We start from the raw sequence: 24,911 nt of genomic DNA, 5'->3' as shown, positions 1-24,911 counted from the left end.
AGTTCCTGTTTCAGCTGATTTATGGATGTAGCAAATCATTCATCATTTACTCCAGTTTTTCCACTTTAATAGGTTGAACCGACCCCCCGACTGCATTTTCCCACACCAAAGCAAAATCTGGGAGCAGAGTGACAGACAGCCTCAGTAACTCGTTCACTGGCAAATCAGCCTCTTGACAGGATGTAACCGAGTTTCTAGCCTGCTTCCCCAAGGGATGCTCCATCTTCAAAGAGACTGGTAATTCAATCTCTCTGCTGCTTGGTGCCGACCGCCCGCCCCCCACGCCCTCCAGAGGTGTTGTTATGCATGATTGTGTTAGATGGAGAGCGAGAAGGCGAGATCTCCCATGTCGTGGTGTGACCAGTCACTGGGGCCGCCTCGCACCTGCCAGCATCGGCGTTCTGGAAATCCTCAGGGAAGATGTTGCATTTACATCCTGATAAAGAGACAGATACACAGGACAGCATCATAAAGGTTTACTCAAGATAGTAGCACATAGGAGTAGCCAGTATCCATCCATTTTCCAAACAGCTTATCCTACTGGGTCCTGGGGGATCCGGAGCCTATCCCGGAAGCAATGGGCATGAGGCAGGGAACAACCCAGGATGGGGGGCCAGCCCATCGCAGGCCACAGTCACACACCATTCACTCATGCATGCACTCCTATGGGCAATTTAGCAACTCCAATTAGCCTCAGCATGTTTTTGGACTGTGGGGGGAAACCGGAGTACCCGGAGGAAACCCCACGACGACATGGGGAGAAACTCCACACACATGTAACCCAGGCGGAGACTCGAACCCGTGTCCCAGAGGTGTGAGGCAACAGTGCCAACCACTGCACCACCATGCCGCCCCCCAGTAGCCAGTATGAATAGTAAAATATCTCGTTATGTTATACGTTCATTGTCATGGCAGAAGCAGCAGACCCATGGAACACCTTTATGTTGATCCTCCAGGAACCCCCGCCCCCCCCCCCCCCCGCAGCTAAGCTAAGCTAAGCCTATACTCTCCCCTCAGCAGGTACTGGAGCTAGACACACATGGAGATTTAGCTCAGAGAAACCACTATGTCCACATTGGCCACGAGGTGTCCATAAGGAAGGCCTCCAAGGGGAGAGGAGTGGAGATCTGCTCAGGTAGGAGAGCCTGTCCTGAGATGTTGCGGCGAGGGGGGGCCGGCCTGAATCCAGCCGAAAGCTGGGCACCTTCGCCTCGGCCTGCAAAGCCAGTACCAGAACCGCCCCGTCAGCGGATTAAGAAAAAAAAAAAAACAAGCCTGACTCAGCATGGAGAATGGGGGGGGGGGGCGTCCCTGCAGATGGGTAATCCGCTGACTTGGTAGGAAATTAAACACTTTAAACTTAAGGGTGGCTTTTAGAAATATACATGAGAGATCATTTCAAGAGGTTGAATCTCTCAAACAAAAGTGTGGCCAGGGGCTTAGGGAATTTTCAGTGAAATTCACCCCCTGCCCCCCCCAAAAAAAAAAAAATTAAAATAGACCTTTGCATTTAAATAATACATTATGTTCCTTCCAGTATCAATCTGTCTGCTATGGAATGAAGTTTGACTATCATGGCTGTTTGTGGTAGCGTGACTGCAGCTGTCTGTACGTCTGGGGGGTGTTATGGAGAATGTATTTGTGTGTGTCCTTCCCCAGGTATTCCCCCTCTACCCGGTCAGCACACTTGACTGCAGTGATGAATTATCCCTACAGCAGGATTAAAAGGAGTCTGCTCACCCAGTTGCTCACCCAGTTCAGCATCTAAATCCATGCAGCCGCTGACTGGTGACGGAGATGCAGCTCTCGGCTTTTATTCCCAATTTTCCTTCTGTCCTTCAAATCCCCGTTAAACTTCCACGCCGTGAATCTTATATAACCTTAATAGCTTTACTGCTGAAAAAATGTTACCTGTCGCTGTATGATGTATGATAATTCAATTATGTTTACTAATTACTAATACTAATTTCCCAGGAAATGCACATAAATTGTAAGCATTCCCTCTACTATAAGGTGCTCTGTGTACGTTTTATGTTTATGTAGGATAAGGGAACAAGCTCTGGAAAAGAATATGAAAGCAAAGGAGGTTTCCTGTGTCAGGCCCACTGGCGGGGGATGGGGAATGTGAGGTTTAAGTAAACAGGACAGAGGAATGAAAACGGTAAATAATACAGGAATGGAGCCTTAGAAGGGGAGACCTTGGAAGGGGAGACCATGTGTCCTGATGTGAAACAGAACTCTTACGGGACTGGTGATAAGCAGCGGGTGTAGTCAGTGGAAGGTCTCAGAGTGACGCACGTGTGTGTTTTTTTAGGTGACCTGTTTCAGTCTGAGGTGCGGCGGTCACATGACCAGACCGGCACGGGATCACAAGGTTCCACTAGGTGTGTTACTCTGTTCAGCTCTGTTTGCTTCTGATGAACCAGCGGATCTGCTGGTGACGGATTTGACGGTGAAATGTGCAGGCCGGCCCTGCCCCTCCCCCCCCCCCCTCTCTCTTTCTCTCACCCTCCTCCTTTCTGCTTCTTTTGTCTGTAGACTCCCAAATTCACCCCTGTCCTCTGCCCCGCCGTGTAGGAGGAAGGGTGCAAGCCCCGCCCCTGTATCCTCCCTCTCGCCCTCCCCCAGGGATATGTGCGGGGTGCATACAGAACACAGAGTGACCTTGAATCTCATCCCTGGCAGGGGAGGTGACTGGGGAGGTGACGGGGGAGGTGATGAGGGAGGTGATGGGGGAGGTGTGTTGGCACTAGCTGGGAGCAAGTGGAACGGGAGGTGGGTAACCCGGCCTGTTCCCGCCACCCCCCTCCCACAACACTCATCAGCAGTGTCACTTCTCACAGATATGCTGGATGCGAGGGAGGGAATTCGTCAGTGCTGCTGATCATCCGCAACTCAACCCACTGCGTAATCCGATCTGAGTAACGCTCTCCAGATTGCGTCAGTCCCGCTTTTCATCGATAGCAGTGGGAGGTCATGTGACTGTCTCTCACTGCCCCCCCCCCCCCCATGCCTGGGAGCTCTGAAAACGCCAGAGGCTGCCTGCAGAGACGTCCTTCTGGGGCCCTAAGGCCCACATACGGGCACCGACAGATGCCATGAATAAATCTCGCCACGGAAGCTAAATCGATACTCCGCGAGAGGTGGGTTAGCGTTAGCATCCAGGCAGAGAAGTCCTTCAGATTAATATGGGGACATATAGAAATGGCGGCCGTAAAACCTCACGGAGCTCTGTGCTTCACAGGAGCGGCCCCCATAAAACGGCACACGCATGAAGCAGAGCAGTAATGTTTAACGGCGTGGAGCTAGCGGTCCGCAAGGCTAATGACAAAAGCTAAAACAGCGGCGACTGGAAGCCTGGAGGCACAGCAGTGAGTCTGGAGATTTAAATGCGCCGCAAATGCTGAGCCGCCGGTCTGACGCTGCGCACGCTCTTTATTTTTTTTCTAGAATCTTCGAACGTAGCCCTTTGGGACAGGAGCAGCCGCGCAGGCCGCCGTTATTATTATTCTCGGAGCGGTGAGCCGACAGTGATTAATGTCCCCAAGTCGCTCCTCTACATCTGCTGGCGAGCGCCCAGCACGAGGCCGGAACAATGCGACCCGTTTTTGGACCATTGATCTGCGGGGGCCAGCAGTGCCCCCCGCCCCCTCATGGCCACACCCCCACTCCAACACAGACCTGGCCCCTGACCGACTCCCTCGGGATGGAGGTAAGGGCGTGATGTGGCCACAGAATGACACTAAAACGGTCATTTGGGGGGGGGGGGGGGGACCAAATGGCAGCACAAAGCCAGGGGAAAGATCAAGAATTTTATTGAGGGGGGGGTATTTTTCGCCAGCAGAGCAGACACTTAAGAGACAAAGGAAGCCCTCCTGCCCTGCTGAATATATGGGGGCCGTTCACGAGGCAAATTTACATTTTATCCGTCCATTTATGGAGACTAATTAACTCTTATGTCCGAGTGCATTTGCAGAGTGATGCAGTCAGCCGTTCTTACGATCTAGCCAGTGCAAAACCATCTCGAGTAATGAGATGTAATCCGTTTGAGGGCTAACACTGATTGAGATGCCTCAAAACATAAAACCCAGTCAAGAATATCAGATTTGTCTGGGTTTATGTGGGGGTTCCAGCGTGTAAAAAGGGTTTGTTTGAAATGTGAGTCAGTCCCGTAACTTAATACACTTCATGTCACGTTAACCTTATATAAGATTTGATATGGCTTGTGTGTGGAATATCGAATGTTCATTGTCTCTGATCCTAACAATGTGCCGCTTCAGTGTGCAGCTTTCAGTGAAACAACACTCAGTGAAAGCGGATGGTAACGATCGATGCACTGAATCAAAGCTGTACGATCAGTCAGACTTAAATGAAATGATTCGACTTGTCACTGCGAAATGTCAAAAGAAGAATGAGCATCCATGGTCCTGAGCCTGCAGGAAAAACACATGTAAAATGCGCATTTTATCAACAAAGGGACATTAAAACCCATTGGAGACAAAGGAACTCGCTCTGCGTTTTCGCTATGGCCCTGTCACCATAAAGCTGGTGCAGTGAATCTGTTTATGATCCCTGACACACGTGACAACACCCCCCCACCCACGACACCCCAGCAAAGCTAAGGGGGACCAGACAATGGGCAAAAAAATTAGTACTGCATGCTGCCAATGGTGATAAACAGAATAATGTACTGATTTCCCGCATGATAGTCACATGACCGTCCCCAGCGAATGCGCGGCCGGCACGAAGGTGGCCGCTCTCGAGACTTTTACAAGGTGATGCATCATTTCGAATTAGCATGCGCTAACACCCAGCAGATGTGGCTCCGCTTATGGGATGGCAGAACCTCAGTTACCGGGGGGATGATTATTAAAAGCTCTCTGGCGAAATCCTTGGCCCGAATTCCTGCGTTAAGCCTCTATTCCAACAAGAAAAGAGAACAAGAGATTCCCGTCTATCTCCATGGAAACTGAACCAGCATCCTTCACAGCGATCGGTCATAAGTTGACTTGCACCTCCGTAAACATCAAAAGGAAGGGGTTTTCAAATATCTGCACGTACATTTATAAATCTGGTGGGAGTTTTAAAAAGCATTAATTACAGGAGCAATACTGAAAATGACAGGAGAATCATATGGATTGCTCGATAAAGATACTGAAAGAATGTGGTTCTGGTCTTGAAGGATTTGGCAGGGATGTGGGTCCAACTCCCTGCATCACGCTCTCATATTGCCGACTACACTGTATGGCGCCTTACAGAAACGCTTCAAGGTTGATTATTGGGTCAGAAAGTGACTGACTGGAGCAGCCGCCCGCCCGCCCATCCAGCATTTCCTCAGAACCTTCCCCAGTATCATAGATGGCAGTCAGCCTTGCTCTCACCGTCCAGACCCTCATGAGAGCCTTGTCAGGACTTCCTCTGATTGCCCGCACTCTTCCTTCTCTTGAGGGAGGGGGGTAACCATGGTAACCACGATGACAGAGCACCAAGGGGTCAAGCTCTGAATCCACCCCCACCCCCCCAAGCCATAAAAGCACCCAGGAACTGGATCTTATATCTGTGCTCAGAATTAGCATTACAAAGATGTTGTAAAAATATTGTGCCTGTACATATAAGAGCAATGGTGGCCTCAGATGTACAATCAAAGGCACGCTGGAACCCTGAGGGCTAAGTAGCTGCTTTCCTGAAAAGCAGAAAATCAAATTAATACACAGATTAGTTTTCCGGTTGGAAGTCTAGATGGCATGTGGCTCATTCCGATGCTGCTAGAGTACAGACGGGCAGCTCTCCCAAAAAAATAATAAAAGGAAAGGAGAGGCAGCTAGTAAACGAAGGCTTCGAGCAGAACACCAGCGTTGACTGGGGCTTTGTTGTAAAGCTCACGTCATTCAACCTCTCCATGCAGCGATCAGAAGGTGGGAAACCAGGATGGAGTACAGGCTGAACGATAAGGGCAGACGGGCCGCATTTAATCTCAGAGAAGCTCCAAGCTTGTCAGATATTACTCATCTTGACGGGAGCTACAGACAGGAGGACGTGTCACAATGGAAGGAGCAGGTAACCAAGGTAACGGTTAGGAAGGTCTGCGTTGGGGGAGATCTTCATGACAGCACACGGAGGAGGGAGAACTTCACACGCAGCTCACAGTGCTACAGTGGCCACCTGATTCACACGAGGAATCACCTATCTAACATGTGCACTTAGATCATGCCAGATGGGTGCCTTTTTCATAATGTTAAGATTGGGACACTAGGAAGGAGACCCTGAGAGCAAACCAAAGCTGAGTGGGGGAGGGGGGGCAGCAAACACGCACTGCACCCGTGATGACATGAGGGAGCCACCTACACGAACGCCAAAGCCGGAACATGATGCTTCGTCAACCAGTTCTGACATGACTTTCTGTGGAATTTCAGAAAACGCCCTCATTACAAACGGCTCTCCTCTCATCCTTGGAAATTCACCTTCAGAAACTTTTCTCCGTATTACTAACGGCTTGCAAATGTTCAGCGTGTCTAGAATTCCTCTGGTCATCAGAACGAAACCTTGATCATGTGATGAGACAGATCACTGAAAATAAAATTAAATCACGAAATATATACTGAACAAGGCTTACATTGAGGTAGTTTCCAGTTGCTGTGATGTGATATATTATCCATTCATCCAACCATTTCCTGTAACTGCTTGTCCCACTCAGGGTTGAAGGGGTCCAGAGCCTATCGCCACAAGGCTAGGAATAACCCTGGATGGTGCTTCAACCCACTGCAGGACACACTCACACACCATTCACACCTACAGGCAATTTGTTTACTCTAAGTAACCCCAGCATGGTTTTGGACAGTATGGAGAAACTGGAGCACCCTGAGGAAACCCCATGACAACACAGCGAGAACGTACAAATTCTACACAAATGGAACCATGATGGAGACTCGAACCCGGGTGTCAGGAGGGCGAGGCAACAGTGCTAAGCACTAAGCTGCCTCATGAGGCATATAACCCTAAAGTAATTTAAGGTAAGTACTAAGAGTCAGTCACCTGGTCATGGTTCATTGAGATCTGATCGTTGGAGACCAACATGCAATTTTGGTATCGTCTGCTAATCAGCTTTAAGAATTCTTTGTGGCTTCTTGCTGACCCTGCGCCTTGGTGGGAATCCTCTCTGATATACACTAGAAGTCTGAAATGTCGGGCTTGACCCAGCAGCAGCACCAAGACTTCACCGTATCCCAACACCATGATGCTCTTCCTCATACAGCTCAGCACACACCAGGGAATCAGCAGCAACTGCATGCCTTGGGTACCGTACTCACCGGACCTGGATCCTGTTGGACACATATGGGACGTTCTAGGCCGACACATGGCCTGCAGGGTGCCGCGTCCTACTGAAGGACAAGTGTTGGTACAGGCACTACAGGAAGAGTGGGCCAGGACACCCCTGGCTGTAAAATGGTAACCTTATTCAAGGTGTAAGATCAAGATGTACTTCTTACATAGCTGTGCATAAAGGTCATATCAGATACCGAGTACAGTAGTGACACCTTTATTGCCACTTGTTGTCTTGGTTGTCAAATAAATAACCTGTTACAAATATTTTCTCTATCATTTTTAGTTTGATAATGCTGTGCAGAAGGTTTGACAGGATTCTTCTGATGCTCAGTCTATTATAAAGGTGCCACAGAAACCTTTCTGAATTAATTCACATCGTACTTATATTTTGCATTATTGTCTTCTGATTTTAAGAATTAATATCTAAGCTGCATAATTTTGCTGAATACTCACTGCAGCCAGACAGACAAGATGGACGTGTCTATTACTTGTTCCTTTGTGTGTCATTATTCAAATGCTTTAAAAAGAAAATGGCTTTAAAATGGCAAAAAAAAAAAAAAGTTCAAAACGCTCCACATTTATTTATCTTTAAAATAAAATGGTGTCCATGCTGAGATGATGGATGTCATCTTTCAGTCTAAAATTCTCCTTAAATCTTTATTCCGCACCAGCATGCTGGCAAAAGCTGTGTTCAGAGGCCTCCCCATGTCCCCCAACAGCCGTCTGCAAACACAAAAGTAATTCTGCTGTTTCTCTGCTGACTTGTTTTTTTTTTAAATAATTAGCGGAATAATTGTCTTGAAAAATCTTCAGACAGAAAAAATATGTGTATGCAAGACTCGGCTGTCTTGGATGAAATTAATTGGATGAAATGTTTTAATACATTAAATAATGGATGTATGAACCCAGTATACTCATTCTGCCATATGAAGATCACAGAGAGCGTTTCTCTACCATGTTACTGGTGTTCAGAAAAGGACCTAGATGTGAAGGCCACAAAACATGCAACTGGAGAATCCATTCATCAAACCCAACACACACAAGCAACAGGTCTAGCAAACAATACATACCTGAATAATGCACGGCCCTTGACTCAATAGGGCCCTGGTTTTCATTCTAAAAAGACTCAATTATGCAGTGTACTTGATTGTCAACCAGACAGTACCTTCAGCACCTCGACTTCATGAATAAAACATCGTGTCGAATCCAGTGTCAGTGGATTCATGAACTTTATAATGAACCTTCCCGCAAACCCTGCAATGCAGGTCTACACGAAATATCAGACGCGTCAAGTCGACATTCAAACCTCCGGGAAAAAGCACAACATAACCTTTCATAGGTCCTTCAGAAACCTGCTCATCTCTATCAGCATGTAGCACAGCACTGAGGAAAGGCGGTGAAGCTGTTTGAGGTTGGGACTGATGTTCTCCTAGTGTAAATCAGTCATTATAAGAAAGCTGTCCTGAAGATATGTAAACAAACTGCCCAGAATACGACCCTCCCCACCCAGATGTAACAGTTGCCAAACCTACAGGAGGACATGAAGACCACTTGTGTTAATGCGAAGCCCTCAAATAGTAAACAAAATATCAAAGTCTCCTCTACAGAAAATCTGCACTTATATTCAGAACTTCACCACAACATCACAACACCCTGTTGAATAAATGTGCAAAATTAGGTCACTTTCGATGAATGTGTTGGCAGAAAGGGGAGAAACAGCAGTGTGGAGGCTCTAACTTTAACTAAAAATAACCTTTATTTTCCTTTGCATATTCAAAAATGTACCAGTGCAGAGTTCCAGATCTAACATACCTAAATTTGGGTACAGAAGCATCGTCAAATCTGATGCGGATTTCTTTTAGGTTTATGCAGCAAGTTCTGTATGTGTGTATATGTGTTGTTTGGGTATATATGGTATAAGCAATAGTATATTCTGGCACATTAACGACTTTTACTGCGCCATGCATATACCAGTCAGTGCAATTAGAGTCATTTAAGCGGCAGGTGGTGTTGTGGTTAAGAACCTCGTGACGTTTATCAATGCTACGCATGCAAAGTCAGACAGTTTTATCAAAGTGAGACAAAGAAAAGTTTAAACAATGATATGAAACCCAATGTCATTTCTCTCTATAAAAAAGACTGGCTTTACTCACACACCATGACTATAGTTCAGTGTATTTATTATGAATATTTTAGGACATTTAAAAAAAAGTGTAATTATTAAAAAAAACATAGCCATGGCATTCTGGATTTATAAAAAAAAAAAAAACAATAAAGTACATTCACAGCTGTACACTGGAGGTTTGGGGCTGTTTTGGCCACTACGTGGGAGGATCATCCCCGTGAATCGCTTTGTACTTCGCCATTTCCTCTGGGAAAACCTTTGCCAGCTCAGAAATCAGAAGACTTTTAAATTTCTGCAAGAAAACGCGAGAGAATCATTTTCAATTTCAGTTCGTCTTACACAGCACCCTTTCTGCTACGGCTACTCCAGCCACGGATACACACGTAAACTCACACAGGACACTGTGCAGGCAGAATAAGTGAGAGAACAGGAGAGGAACACACTGGGTGGGGGCAGGGAGGAGTCTGGCCATGTAACACTACTAAAGCAAATGTGTGCTGACAAAATAAACATTACTGAATAAGAAGCATTTTCCACTCTCCTTTCATTTTTCCCTCTCAGAAATTTTAAGCCACTAACACCCACATCCCTTTGGGTGACATTTTATTATAATTACAAACTTCCTTGAATTGCATAACACGGCATTTACACAAAACGGAAACGAATAAGAATCACCGATTGCTGAGCAATCACCTGATCTTTCCTGCTGGAAAGCTTTGTCCGACTTACCGTCATGGTGTCAATTTTGCCTTTCACTTGCTCGTTTTTCGCCAGGGCTCTTTCCAAACACTCCTTGGTGTACAGCTGAGGATTTCGACCTTGATCGATGTATCTGTGAGCCAAAAATCACGATATGTACGTCAAAGATTATCATCGTTAAGTTCTGCATGTTTGGTAACATGGAATTCAAATGACATCAGGCGGAATGCTGTTGATATTCAGAATCTCCCGGCTGTATGATTGCTTCCATGAAATTTTCTGGAAACTCACTCGAAGGCTTCCAGTGGCACGTTGATATCATGCAGCTGCTGGCGACATTTGTCAATATCCTGCAATCCGGTTATCATGAAATTCCTGAAAAACAACACGCCGTTCCGGTTATTCAATTCCTCAGCGCGCAGACGATACTAATCCCATTACAACAAGCGTACGGACGCATAGCAGTCATGGTGGTTTAGATAAAGAAGTACAATGGCACTGTCCCCAACTTAGGTCAGCTGGCTAGTGTGAGATTTTCAATTCGAGACAAGTCTGCACACGCATTTACGTAAATGCAACAGTTTTATTACCTATTCAATAGTCTAAGGCCTGCGAACTACCCCAAAGCTGAATTTGCAACTAAATGAAGCTTGATAATGTAATAATACAAAATTTGCCGATTCGTGAGAGTTGGCAAACCTGCAATCCTAATAAAACCAAGCGAACATTCGCATAACCACCATGGTTGGTAGATTAAAGAAAGCGTTAACAGCAATTGCTATAGCTCTTTGTTGTAAATGCAATCCATGAACTGACAACTAGGAAGGATTTAATGAAAAGGGTTAACTCTGTCTGGTAATTGCATACAGAAATCCAGTCAACCTGTTTAATTTTCAATAAACGTACAATTTCTGGTTGAGTCCCGTCTGGCTGCTTGGCTGAAAGTCGCTAACGATGATTCCCAGCTGCCGGATATTTTCCACAAATTTCTCCAGATGCTCCTCGAGGTTATCAAATTTTTCGGCCATGCTATCATTAATCAAAACCACTCACAAAAAAACTAATACCGACAAAAATAAAACATACAACCCAAAACAAAAAGACTGTCAACCCAACATAACTACCTTTGCGAGCTACCATACTCGGAAACTGGTTTCCGGCATAAAACTAACCAATCATAGACACTGATACTAGATTACCCTAGCAACGAAACAATTACATAGCAACAGGATGCCGTAAATCGGTGTTCTTGCTGAAATTTTTCATACATATATTTTACAGCACTTGTGGGTTTTTTTTGTTTGTTGCCTCACGTTACGTAGCTCTTCGAAGAAGCGTCACTTTTCGCTTTTACATTACTATGTAGCTACAAATAGCTCTCCTGTTAATTTTTGTATAGGGCTCAACACAATGTGTACGTTTACATATTAATTGCCTTTAAATCATTAATTGTTCAAATTTCCTCGGCGAGACAGTGACATTTGTTACACTTATTCCCAGTGCTGAGTACTCATGTAGAATATGCTTGTCATATACTTCCATTATGACATGTATGATCGGCTTAACGTGAACTGCCCAAAAATGTAAGAAAAAAGTTAATCTAACTAAGCTTTCTAACTAATTTACCTTAAAAATTATCATTCACGGCAGTGTAGTAGGATGTTGAAGAATGATTGCATTAGGTTTATTACAGCTTAACATCTAGATTTTGCTGTATTGTTTCCATATTTTTACAGGGTTATTAATGTAGCCCTACAGTTCACCACCCTTATGGCATAGAACTAAGCTAACAGGTAAATTACACTGCCTAAGGGCGTCAGCTGTCCCCTGTCAAACATTTCAACGTTTTCAATACATTTTGGTCATTGTCGTTCACTACGTGGCGATGACCGTTTAACGCCCAAATGTTCCCATTACGACTTTTATATGTCATTGCTGGTATTTGTCATCACAGCGTCACAACACTAGTCACCAGAATCCAAATTTCCAAAAGCAGTATCTTGATGCGAAACCATGTGATTCATATACAACGCAGTTTACATGTAGGTCTATTTTAAATTAATGTAGTTTTACTCTCAAATCTGGGGAAAGTAACCAATTATCTAGGGTTTATGGCATTACAGGTACCTGGAAGGCAAATAAAAATAAAGAATTGGAGGATTTAGTGTACAGGAGGTAGGATTAACCCCGGAGACCATGCATGCAGTCAGCAAACTGCACCGTCTAACTTTGATCTAACTCCATTGCCGTATCGCAGTAATGATACGTATTTTCATATTATGAATTAAAAGGGTAGCCAGTTTATTCAGCTGGAGTGTTTACTTTCTCAAAGTTATTATTCGTAAGAAAAAAAATTGTAGTAAGCAGGATGCTAGAGAACTAGTGCTATCTAAAATTAGAGCTATATGCTGTCGATATGCAGTTCATTATTAAGCTTTTCAAACGTGTAATAATTTAACTAAAGAATGTAGCCTCTTAGAGGATTGTTTACTGAATTTAAAATACAGAATATACATAGATCTGTACGTATTTTATCATTTTATTGGCTGAAACGTATCATAGGATTTAAACATTTCCATGTATTTTATACTCTTTTTCCATTTCTTGAATGTTACTATTTCTTGAATACCACCGTAGCCTATATAAGTTTGTTAGTTGTGCACATTTTATTGTAACAGTTCATCTCGCAGATGACGTAATTGAGCATCTGCACAAAGATGCAGATTACATCAAATATTACATCATTTTAATAATACGGACGTGGCAGAGTTATTGTCATATTCATTTAGTCTTAAGTGTAGATTTTACGTATCGATGCCGTTAATTGGACGTTTTTTTTAAAAAAAAAAAAAAAACGACTGAAACCGTTAAGCTGAGCTTCTAGTCCAGTATGCACACATACTCTAATACCTCGAATTTTTAATTAGATTCTTATCATTTATAGCGCATATTAGATGTGCAACACGAGTTTAAATGAATTCGCCAAAAAGAATAAAAAGATAAATATATATTGCTGGTAGCTCCTAGGAATTGGGCGACTGATCCGTAGAGAGCCAGCCCACGTTTTGCCTAGATTATTCCTTGTGTGTGTGTGTGTGTGTGTGCGCGTGTGTGTGTGTGTGTGTGTGTGCGCGCGCGCGTGTGTGTGTGTGTCTGTGCGCATGTGTGTCTGTGTGTGTGTTTATTCATTCTGGCCAGGTACCGGCGTCTCTCCTCGCTAAGGATTATCAGTCCGGCGCATTGCGAGCGGCTGCCAGTGTCGGAGCCCCGGCAGTCTTCTCATATCAAACGGCTCTTCGCGAAGCCCGATCGCCGACTCTTCGGATTAAGCGCCCAGTCGCTGGCGGCAGCCCTCGGAGCCGCTTTCTTACATTTTTAATTTCTTTTTTTTCTTTTCTTCTTTTTGTTGCATGTGTGGATACATGGTAACCGACTGCGGGATAAAATACAAGGGGCAGGATCAAGCGGGCTATAGTTGATCTAAAAACGCACGATCACGGTGGACTAAGGTGTGATTTACCAAGGGAAAGGGTATAAATATCTGGAACTACTGCAACCTGTTTCGATTTTAAGGTTTAAATCTACAAGCTGTGTGGAGGAAAAAAAAATAAGTAAGTGGATCGGAGTCGGCAGATAAAGCGTGTCTGCAGTACAGAGCTGAGCTGTCAAAGCTGCAGCGACGCAGGACGGAGAATTACGGCTCCCCGGCAGGAGAACCGTACGCATCTGCTAGGTTTAACGCATTTAGTCTGCGGGAGATCTGTGTATGAAGAGCCCCGGTCATCGTGCCTATTTCCCCCTAAGTCTAATGGCTTTTGTGTTTTTATCTTGACGTCCTAGACGCCATGCACTGAATTCATGCGATTTCAAATCGCCATTCTTGTGGGGCTGCAGTAGGTGGAGAGTATCCGCTTTCCCCTCTTCATTTATAAGACCAGCCTTATTTTTTATTATTATTTTTTTCTGTCTGCATACCGATTGGAATAATAATGGCCACGCTACTCCGCAAAATCGGTCTCATCCGCCTGCACGACCGAGACACGGAGGACCCGAAGCACCACCACCAGGGCTCCTTCAAGGGCACCAAGGGGAACCAGAAGAACAACATGAAGCACTGCAACACGAGCAGCGAAAGCAACATCCTCAACACGCCCGAAATAAAGGCAAAGCGATCGGAGCAGCCGAGCAAGGACACGTCGGGGAAGCAAGGCAAGGACGTGAAGGAGAAACAAGCGGGGGGCGGTAAGAGCTCCGGCGGCTCGCTGCCACCGCTGGCGCCGCACCGGCAGCACTGCACCCAGGTCCGGACCAGGAGGCTGATGAAGGAACTGCAGGAGATCAAGCGGTTGGGGGACAACTTCATCACGGTGGAGCTGGCCGATGACAACCTATTTGACTGGAATGTGAAGCTGCACCAGGTGGACAAGGATTCTGCCCTGTGGCAGGACATGAAGGAGACCAACACCGAGTTCATCCTGCTCAACGTATCTTTCCCCGACAATTTCCCTTTCTCGCCGCCCTTCATGCGGGTGCTCACACCTAGGCTGGAGAACGGCTACGTCCTGGATGGAGGAGCCATCTGCATGGAACTGTTAACACCCCGCGGCTGGTCCAGCGCCTACACGGTAGAGGCGGTAATGAGGCAGTTCGCGGCGAGCCTGGTTAAGGGACAGGTGAGCTTCTTTCCTTGGAGATGTACCGGGGGGGGAGGGGGACGATGTGCGGCTCAGCAAACATCTGGCGTTTTGCGGATCGGCCCACGTTGCACTCGCTATACGATTATGTAATTCGGCAGAAAAATAATGCAGCTTTCATTTAGCCGTCTGTGTGATAATCCGTACTCTTGTCTTGCCGTTGAATGGTATAGAACTGCAATTAAGGTATAATTTAGAAACGACTTAAATCAGTACGCCAGATATAAGACGCTAAAACCCCACTTATTTAATTATTTAAAACCAAACGAACCATAAACAGTATGTATGAACGATACTCATAAATTCGACATTTTATTGTAGCTATCTTGCATTTTAAGCGAAGTCACACTTTTATAATATATATTGTTTCATGTTTGATTCATTCATAATGTTCCTTTTTACATTTTACATAGACGTTTCTCCTGCGTTTCCTTCGACCTGCCGTGAGTCTCTGCAGTGCTATAGTTGCAGTCCTGCAGGTCATCATTCACAAAACAACAAGCCGCAGCCTCAGTTTCACCAACCAGGCATTTTAATAATTTATTTCCAAAATAAAGCGTCCAGCCGTTTGAATATACCATTCTGGCCTGCTGATTTATACATGTGATGCTGCTCCTCTATGAAGGCCCTGCAGCTTATCTGGATTGCTGCATTGCATCTTTCTCCGTGGGCTTTGGAATCCTTGATCAAGTGGCCTTACCCTCTGACACAGAGGTCATCTCTTCTGCTTGCTGGCCCTCTGGGGACTCGGTGTCCACTGGGCACATATGTCATACCTTCTCCAGATCCCTGTCTCCATAACAACCCACTATAATGTGTTGTTTCATTGCTTAGATCATTTCATGCGGTCCAGGGCATAACCTCGTAAGAACAAACAAAAGTCCTCACAGAGTCCACACATCTGTTACTGTACAGTTGCATGGATGTAAGCCACACTGAGATTAAAGCACTGATTTCTGAGAATCTGTTAGGCTCTCCCTGTTAGCATCAAGGGCACCTACAGAATGAACTGTGCAGCTTTCCGTCGACACTTTCTAACCCTTGAGAACAAAGACTATAGTAGAAAACAAACCCTCCAGTTCAGAGGGTTGCCCGATGCAGTGAAATACCTGCAAACACCCAAATTTCTCTGAAAATTACTAACAGGCCTGCTGACAAGTGGTGTGCAGTGATTTATGAATCCTTGGAGCAGTTCTCACTGGGCCGTTTGCTTGGAATGAAACTGCAGTGCTGGCTTTGTAACCTTGAATCCAAACAGAAGAGCGGAAATGAATATATTTTTAATCACAGTACTCTGTATTATTAAAACAGACTTGTTTTGTAGGTCTGCATTAGGGGAGGTTTCATGTTTGTTAACCTACTGGATGATGCTAAGACATCATGATTTCAAACTTGGCATCTAGGAAATTATATTAACATATCAAACCAGGGTGACTCTATGATTATTTGTATGCAAAAATGTCTGACGTCATCTGGCTAGCTGTTGTGGAGTTTCTTTCAAAGGCTCTTGTGAAGGTATGAACTAAATCTACCTGAATTAGACTCAGCATCCTGTTTGAAGGCACAGGTAGCTCTGACATAGATGGTGAGATTGTTGGCATTTTCTGCGGACAAGGAGGAATTGAGTGTGCAGCTCAGCGCTCTTATCAAGGTCACCTGTAATGACCAAAGATGTACAATTTCCAGCATGTGTTTTTACATGAGTTATTACAAAATCATGACGTATGTCAACTGATGCATTCGTCTTGCTATGCATCGGAGCGTTTTTGAAACGTCCATTCATTTTCTCTTTCAGTTCAGGACCATGGCCATTCGCACAGCGTTAGACATCAAATGTTTGTCCACGATGCTTCACATAAGTAGGACAGTTAGAGGCCTGGCAGCTGGGAGTTCAGGCCCCAGTAGAGCCACTGGAGAAAGACTGGAGAATGAAATTACTCCAGTAGTATCCAGCTATTTAAAAGGGTAATGCTCGGTAGTAGTACCAGCTAAGCCAGTGAAATGTAATAAAGAAAATGGAAAAATTGTGTATACAATATTTATCCCTGGTCAGACCTGTCTGGTTCCAAATCTATTAGCTGTAGCCAGAATTCACGGCTCTTTCCTCTTTTCCTCTGGAAAGGGTAACAATCTGTAGAAGGTTAGCAGAAGTACGGAAAGCGGCGACTGGTCAGAGTAGGTGTGTGAAATCCCTCATGCCTGACCATAGATGAGCACTGCTGATGGCCAGTGTTGCCGGGAGACAGTGGCCACCAAATCATGGGTTTCTTCTCGGCCGACGAGTCACTGGCCTTGAAACGGTAGCTGGAGCTGCTTCTCCAGCGAGCGGAGAGCTCCGTGCTTTTTCTGGCCCATTAAACTGCTGCCTGCCTTGACTTGACCTGCGGCGACTGCGGACTATTTTCGTCTCTCTAGTTGCATTAACGCTGGAACAACCCAAGTTCTTTGCCATTCATACCCACCAGTGGAGCGAAGAAATGTTTCCATCATAGTTTGAGGGAAAGTGTAGAAGTTACATAAGGCATGAAAATTGTTGATAAGATGGCATTAAATGCCACAGAAAAGCTCCACGGTATTTTGTATTCTGTAATGTTCACTTGAGACAAACTGTCAAAATATCTGCAGGGACAAAAAGAGACTAATTTTGGTTTGGCCCATGCCAGCCAGGTTGATATTCCACGAAACAGGCAGACAGGCAGGCAGAAAGACAGACAGACAGACAGGGAGTCAGATAGACAGGCAGACAGACAGACAGGAAGACAGACAGGCAGACAGACAGGGAGGCAGACAGACAGGCAGACAGATATACACAGAAGGTTAATGGGGAATGATGTCTAATGCTGGCACTTGATTGGATCTCGTAACAGACCTGATAAATTCAAGAAGAAATTTGCCATCACCTGCTCCTTGACCTTATACTGGCTACCCAACATTGCAACGTTATTTTTTTTGACCATAGCGGGACGGTGACAAACCATTTTTGTCCACAAAACCGAGGCTTCCCCAAGTGTAGAGCTCCTGCAGAGCATGGTCAGGTGGGGGGGGGGGGGGGGGGGGGGGGAGGCAGATTGAATGACAGAATTGCGTAAGAGGCTCCCTCTCTTAGGTGGAAGTGACATTAATAGGAAAGTATTATTAATGACCACAAGTAGAATTATTGAATTTCCACAGCATGTTTGATCCGAAGCTGATGCGTCGCTGGGGGAAACCACAGCTGTTCTGCCTGATAAGATAAAGAGGCAGCTGTCAGTGTGGGGCTGGGATCTGGACCTTCTTACAGCATGAGTTTACGCCACATTCTGACAGGCAGTTACCTTTAACTAATTACCTCGGCTGGTTACTTGAAAGCCAATTATCCGTTGGGCCTGTTACCCTTTAACTCTGATTGAGGTGACCACTGGCATCTGCGTGCATCTGCGAAGGTCAGCCCGTTCCCACGGAAACCCCTCCCCAACCACCCGCCGCACCGCCCGTCTGTGACAGAAAACGTGTTGTTTCAGCATCACCTGGGGTCGGTGAATATGGGGAGGTTTTTGGGAGATGCCAGCGTTCATTTTTCTGTTCTTTCATGTAGGGCACTTCATGGACATAAAGCGGGATAAGATCATTTTAAACAACTGGAGGAGTAGGGTGGACAGCCCTTTATGTCCGTGTCAGATTAAATTTTCCATGCCTGTCGGTTTCTTGTCACATTAAAGTACATAAAAGTATAATAAAACCCATTTCAAACCCAGAAGGCACCACCTTCTTCCACGGCCATGTCTCTCCAGGCTGTCAGATTAATAGTATTTGTTTAAAAGGAGCCAGGCTTGTCTAAGTGGAGCATTACAAAGAGATTAGCATATTTCCTTGGCAGTGGTCCTCCATCTTTCCCTTTGTGTGAACTTCACCACATCGTCACGCTCACGTCTCTTCAAAGACCCAAGAATTCATTCCCGTCATTTTCTCGGCCAGGATGTAGACAGCCATCCCGGGTTAACCGTCTTAAATAGGCGCCCTCTGGTTCTTCGTATGGCCAAACCATCTAATTTTGTCGAACGTTAGCCTTCCTGATTGGGTAGCTGCCAAATTTGTCTGTCCTTGGCAGATGCCCCCTTGAGGTCGTTAAGAATTAGGCAGCTTGGGGCAGTCAGTGGCTTCTGACTGTTTCCAAATCCGGTCCTCGGGGACCCACAGTTGGAGAGTCGGTTCATGTTTTTGCTCCCTCTAAGCTCCCTGCCAGACAGTCCATATTTTGAGCTGGGAGGGAGCAAAAACATGGACTGAATGTGAGTCCTCGAGCTTGGTGGTGGAAAATAACCTGCAGTGGACAGTCAGGGTGCCGAGGAGTCAGACGGAGAACCTCATGATTTCACCCCTTTCTTCTCACACCCAGGGCCGGATCTGCAGGAAAGCGGGGAAGTGCAAGAAAGCCTTCAGTCGCAAGGAAGCTGAGGCCACCTTCAAGAGCCTGGTGAAGACCCACGAGAAGTACGGCTGGGTGTCGCCACCGGTGTCCGACGGTTGAGGGCGCCGCCCACCCTCCCTGCCAAACTTTTTGTTCAAAAAAACAACGAAAAAAAAAAACCAACAGCTAGCATCCCGCCGTCGAAGCCCTTCACCCCCCATCCTGTTCCTCTGCGTATCTTCATCGCGATGTCATGAAGAATGTGGTTGACATTTATCTTATTCATGATCGGGTGTGTTTACAGCTAAATGTCGCCTTTCGTGGATTGTTTTAAAACTGGATCTGACCCCCCCTCTCCCGCCACACCCCCCACCGCGCCTCGGAAAGCTGTGCCGATGTCGAGATGGCCCCCACCTCCCAGTTTTTGCCTCCCACCATAGCCACTTTGTTACTGCGTGTGACTGCGATCCCATGTGCGTGACTGCAAGCGTGTGCATGTGTGAGTGTGCGTGTGTGTGCGCGCGTGCCCCCCCCCCACAGACACCTCGCCACACTGAATTGCATCACACTTTCCATCCCCCGCTGCCCCTCTCATTTACATGCAAATGAACCCGTTAATATTTAATAGATGGGCAGTACATTTGAGGTTCTCCTTTGCTGTGCTGTTTTTCACAGTTCAATGCAACTTGAAGATTGTAATTTATGTGGAGCTGCGCTCTCTCGTTCGTTCTCTCTATCTCTCCTTTCTCTCTCTCTCGCTCTCCTCAACCTCTCTCACTTTCGGCTAAATTTAGACATCACTGTGCTGTGTAGATGGTCATTGATTTCCAATGGGAAAAGGTTGCTTATGCTAAGGTCCTGTAGCGATTAAAAAAAACACAAAAAACCCACAAGAAAAGCAGCTAAGAGACGATCACAACGACCCTGAAGTCCTTGTCTATGTTATCAATGTTTTTGGAGAGGAAGAAGCCTGAATTGTGCTTATTTAGATACCAGATGGTAATGGAAGCTTTTGGACGGGGTCCGGGTTGGCAGGCCGGATGGATGTATTCGATGCATCCCTCACCTGCGAGGTTGCCCCCGTAAGACATATCAGAAGCTCTCATTGTCCCGTAAGACCAGTAGGTCAGGTGTCTCGACGATCCGTCTGTTATTATGCGATTTAAGAGCAGCTCTCTGATAACTGGGCTTAATTAAGATCTCGACGCGCACGCTGTGTGTGCCCTGCAGATGGCGCAGTGATGCCAGACACCATGTGACATTTCCAGAGAAGCGGACTCTGCCTGTCTGTCTGCGTCTCTGCCTGTCTGTCTGCCTGCCTGTCTGTCCATCTGTCTGCCTGTGCGTCTGTGTCATACCACGGTGTTTTTTGCTGGAAGGACTCGTCAATTCCCCTGTTGTCTTACTGATTTGCGGCTATAACCTGGGGGGGTCATTGGCAGTTACGGGTGCAGACCAAGACGTCCATCTTTCCTCATTGTGAATGAGATCTTTCTCTCGTCCTTCCTCGTCCTTCCGGGCATGCCCAGTCTGCCCTTCTCCCTTCTCCCATGTCTATGTCCCCCAGTTCTTCTTAGCATGACAACTAAGTCGACCAGCACCCCCCCCCCCCCAATCTTTTATTATGATTGACCGGATCACCGTCAAACTGGACCCCTCTCCCCTATCCCAGGCTCCTTAATGCATCTGGATTGCATTACAAGATGACTTCAGCAAGATTTATGTACACATTGTGTGACGAAGAGCCAGGTTTGCTTTTCTGAAGGGGGGGGGGAACTGAAATCCACTAAAGGAGCCCTGAACACGACCAGGCAGCCTCACATTTGTGCAAAAGACACAGTTTTTAACCATCAGCAGCAATATAAGTCATGAGGAAAAAACGTTAATCTGTAGTTTGTAGTAGCCTTTGCATGGACACATTTGTATAATGGCAATCATTGTATTGTAACATTCATGCCAAATATGGTAGGAGTTACGGGATCAGACAGTCAGGCATCTCACAGCATCTGGTATCTAAACACGGGCCAAGACCTTCTGCAAGCCCAGGTCAAGAAGATGGTGTTGTTGTTTTTTTACAAGGACCTTAGCTTTGACATGAAGAATTACAGTGAATACGTATATAAGATAACTGGGTGTTTTCTGGTTTAGGGACATAATTTCGTGATAGACTTTAGAGTGATAGTTCGCCGAAAAAAAAAAAAATAATAACACTAACTAACTGTCCAGAACATGTGTAATGATTCCGCTACGTTATAGCTGCATGTGATCGTGATCGTTAGCTAGTTAGCTCTCATTTTTCAAAAAAAAAGGAACAAAAAAAGAAAAAAACTGAACCCGCTTCTTCTGTTGCTCTTCCTTCTTCGTCCTCGTTTTATTTAACGTCTTCGAATGTCACGTTGTGTTATAAATGAATGTGTTTTAATTTATTTGTAGTTTGCAAATTTGAAGCTGAGCTGAAGCATGTTTGAGGTTTTGCCACATAAAACAGTAAAGGACACGTACCCGAATCCAGCCAGGCGGGGGCCTCGCTGAGCAACGGGCCACGGGACCGAGCAAAAACCAAACAGGAGTGTGCAATAAAGACCTGAATGTTTCAAACCCTGTACAAGATCCTCACTCTGGCTGCTTCTTTCCTCATTGGGAATTTTGTGTGAGACTGTTTTATTTATCACCTTCTGACATACAGACACTGAACAATGCCCCACTGTTTAACTTCCGTTATTATAGTCTGATATATTTCTGCCTCATAGTATATAATATGTTCGTAGGAGTAACCAGGGGTGAATTAATTAAAGCAACTTTCCACCCATGCCAGTCCATCACAAGGCAGGGGACACCCTGGGTGTAATGTCAGTCCATCGCAGGGCACAAGGCAGGGGACACCCTGAACAGGATGTCAGTCCATTGCAGGACACAAGGCAGGGGACACCCTGAACAGGATGTCAGACCATCACAGGACACAAGACTGGGGAGACCCTAGACATGATGTCAGTCCATTGCAGGGCACAAGGCAGGGGACACCCTAGATGTGATGTCAGTCCATCGCAAGGCACAAGGCAGGGGACACCCTGGACGTAATGTCAGTCCATCGCAAGACACAAGGCAGGGGACACCCTAGACGTGATGTCAGTCCATCGCAAGGCACAAGACTGGGGAGACCCTGGACGGGATGTCAGTCCATCGCAGGGCACACTCTATCACACATAATATATGGTCAATTAAGAGAGGTCACTTCACCTAACCACATCTTCTTTGACCAAGAGGGGAAACTGGAGCACCCAGTGGAGAACACGCAAACAGCAGGGGGCAGGATTTCAACCCCAGCCTGGCAGGGGTGAGGAGACATTGTTCCCTGTAAAGTGCAGCCAGGACAAATGAATGTTATCATCCAGTGGTATGCTTCCCCAAGGCATAGTTGCTATCTTAGCAACATACGTAGTTGGAACCATGCAGCTGAATGTGTCTAAATATGTAAATCGCTAATAGGAGATTTTGGGAGACGTAGCCCAGGATGTAGGCTTCTGAGGGTGGAGCAGAGGTCACACTGATGAGACAGGAACATGATTAATCGCTAAATGATACAAACAAGACACTGCTAAGCCCATCGTCACTGCAGCAACAGGAGCCAGGGAGGATCATCACTGAGATCTGATTGGTTGAAATACAATACACTTTAAAATACATCACTCAATGGTATTAATGCTGTGCCCGTGGGGGAGGGGTGCTCTTAATGCCCTATTTATGTGTGAAGCGATCTCCTTCCTCCAAAACTGTCCGATCTATCAGCACCGGTCCACGGATCTCAGTGGATCAGTACCAGCTGCCAGCCCTAACAGCAAACAAACGATCTGCCCAGGGAAACGACAGTGAGGGCGGCCCGGATTAGAGATGGCACGTACATCTCTCCTTTCTGTGAGGGATCATGGCGTCTCGGTGCCGGGCTGTCATCGAGGTGGCCGGTCCACGTCACCGGTGATGCAGGACCTTGGGTGTCACATGGGGGAGGAGGCGAGGGAGCTGTCGGCTGAGTGATCTAAGAGGATTAGGGGGCGGTGACTGAGAGCTGTCCCTGAGATGAACCGCCTCACGCGAGCCTGCCCACACTCACACAGAGATACACACACAGACGGCCGCCTCCGAACGGCATCTTCACGGCGACTCGGCATAAAGGGTCGTGTTAAAGCAGCCCCCCAACCACTATCAACCCAGCAGAGCTTTGTTACTCGTGTAGCAGAAGTGACCCTTTAAAGGAAGCGAACCTACCCAGTGGGATAGAGGACAGAGTGACCATTGTGTGCCTCTAATACTATTTTATGTGAGTCACAGTAGTCGGCGTTTAAGAGGAATACGCTTCCCTTGCGAGACGCAACATGAAAGGGGTAAAGCGTTTAAGCGAGCAGAGGTGAGGCACTGCACGACCGCTACAGCCCAGCCAGGGGACATTTAGGAAGAAGATGCAGTTCAACAGCGGAGGGACAAGAAAGACAAAAACGCTGAAGGAACAGGATGCAGGGTGGACGGGCCGCACTGGGATTCCAGTCTCGATGGTGTGACTCTCCTGTCAGAGTTTCCCTCCCTGAAAGCGGACGCAGCGCCCAGCCCCCTCATCCCCCCCAATGTGTGAACAGAACTTCAAGGCTGGCGAAGCTGAAGACAAAAGCGGGCCTGTATGGAGGAATCAGGCAGAAGTCGATAACGCCAGACAAAAAAAAAAAAAAAGTAAAATAAAGAAACAGCTCCCTGGTTTTCACTCTCAAGCAAATACATGTGTTCGCTGTATAAACACAGACACTTAATCATAAATGGACACTGCTCTCGACCCAGAGGCAGCTGTGTTCAGCGATATTAACCGGTACGGTCCTATACGGCTGCGTTTTTTAATGTCCGGCGGACGTGAATTATACATCAGTTAAAGGCTGTTGGATCTGCAGCCTCATAAGTAGGAGAAGCGCAGTGAAGCTCAGTACTGTACCTCTCCCAACACAGCCGGGAGGATGTGATGCGTGAAGGCAGCCGGGGGGGGGGGGGGGGGGGTCTACAGGTTATGTAACACCCCCGCATGGCCCCGGGGGGGGTGACGGTCTGGGGCGGCCCGGTCGATGCTCGTTGATATGCGAGGAGCAGTAGCAGTCAAAGCTGGCTCTGCAGAATGCAGACGTCTATAAATACTTTATAGCACAGCGCTTGTGGGAAACGTATTTTTAGACGGTTTGGAGAATTTCGAAAAAGGCGGGCAAAGCTTCCGCAGGCAGAGTCAGGGGTGCCTGTAAGGGTGGGGGGGCGCAGTCGAATAAGGGGGGGGGGGTTGGGGGTTAACAGTGTCTCACTTGACCCAGCAGATGGCGTGCTGGTGAAAGGTTTCAGATCTGAGACCCGAGGAATAAAGCCTTTCCCCAAAAGCTGTCAGCATTTAGCTCTGCCAAACCAAACTGGACAAGGAGGATCGAGACCAAAGGGCCGGGACCATGTGGAGCCCCCTGTCTGTGTTATGGAGTAGCGCAGGGTAAACCGGGCTTATATCACAGACAGGTCCAACACACTCATAAGCAGAAACTACTGGGTTAACCTTGGCAGAAAGCAGCAGGGACTGTGGGTGCCCCCCCCCCCCCCCCCCCGACAGACGCCAAACAGAGCTGAGGCCCAATTCCCAGGCTACCAAGCAACACCCAGCACGGAAACCTCA

General features: G+C 46.6%; 2 protein-coding genes and 1 long non-coding RNA gene across 3 annotated transcripts; 2 read left to right on the top strand and 1 right to left on the bottom strand.

The window, feature by feature from the left end:
- The first annotated feature begins 3,021 nt into the window (after positions 1 to 3,021).
- LOC125719509 (uncharacterized) lies at positions 3,022 to 7,836 on the top strand. The gene is made up of 3 exons (XR_007385101.1): positions 3,022 to 3,143; positions 3,245 to 3,712; positions 7,253 to 7,836. It is a non-coding gene; the product is annotated as an uncharacterized LOC125719509 (long non-coding RNA).
- Positions 7,837 to 9,060: 1,224 nt separating this feature from the next.
- Positions 9,061 to 11,309, bottom strand: med10 (mediator complex subunit 10). Its single transcript, XM_048994364.1, has 4 exons — positions 11,054 to 11,309; positions 10,439 to 10,522; positions 10,178 to 10,280; positions 9,061 to 9,740 (listed from the first exon to the last, which is right to left on the bottom strand). Exons 1-4 carry the CDS (start codon positions 11,173 to 11,175, stop codon positions 9,645 to 9,647), a joined length of 405 nt encoding a protein of 134 aa, XP_048850321.1. The 5' UTR covers positions 11,176 to 11,309; the 3' UTR covers positions 9,061 to 9,644.
- Positions 11,310 to 13,251: 1,942 nt separating this feature from the next.
- ube2ql1 (ubiquitin-conjugating enzyme E2Q family-like 1) lies at positions 13,252 to 21,836 on the top strand. The gene is made up of 2 exons (XM_048994293.1): positions 13,252 to 14,820; positions 19,217 to 21,836. Exons 1-2 carry the CDS (start codon positions 14,137 to 14,139, stop codon positions 19,346 to 19,348), a joined length of 816 nt encoding a protein of 271 aa, XP_048850250.1. The 5' UTR covers positions 13,252 to 14,136; the 3' UTR covers positions 19,349 to 21,836.
- The last annotated feature ends 3,075 nt before the right edge of the window (positions 21,837 to 24,911 follow it).

The sequence above is a fragment of the Brienomyrus brachyistius genome, chromosome 23 (genome assembly GCF_023856365.1).
Source record: "Brienomyrus brachyistius isolate T26 chromosome 23, BBRACH_0.4, whole genome shotgun sequence".
Taxonomy (NCBI): domain Eukaryota; kingdom Metazoa; phylum Chordata; class Actinopteri; order Osteoglossiformes; family Mormyridae; genus Brienomyrus; species Brienomyrus brachyistius.
Note: the sequence above shows the minus strand (reverse complement) of the source record. Positions and strands in the feature narration are given on the sequence as shown.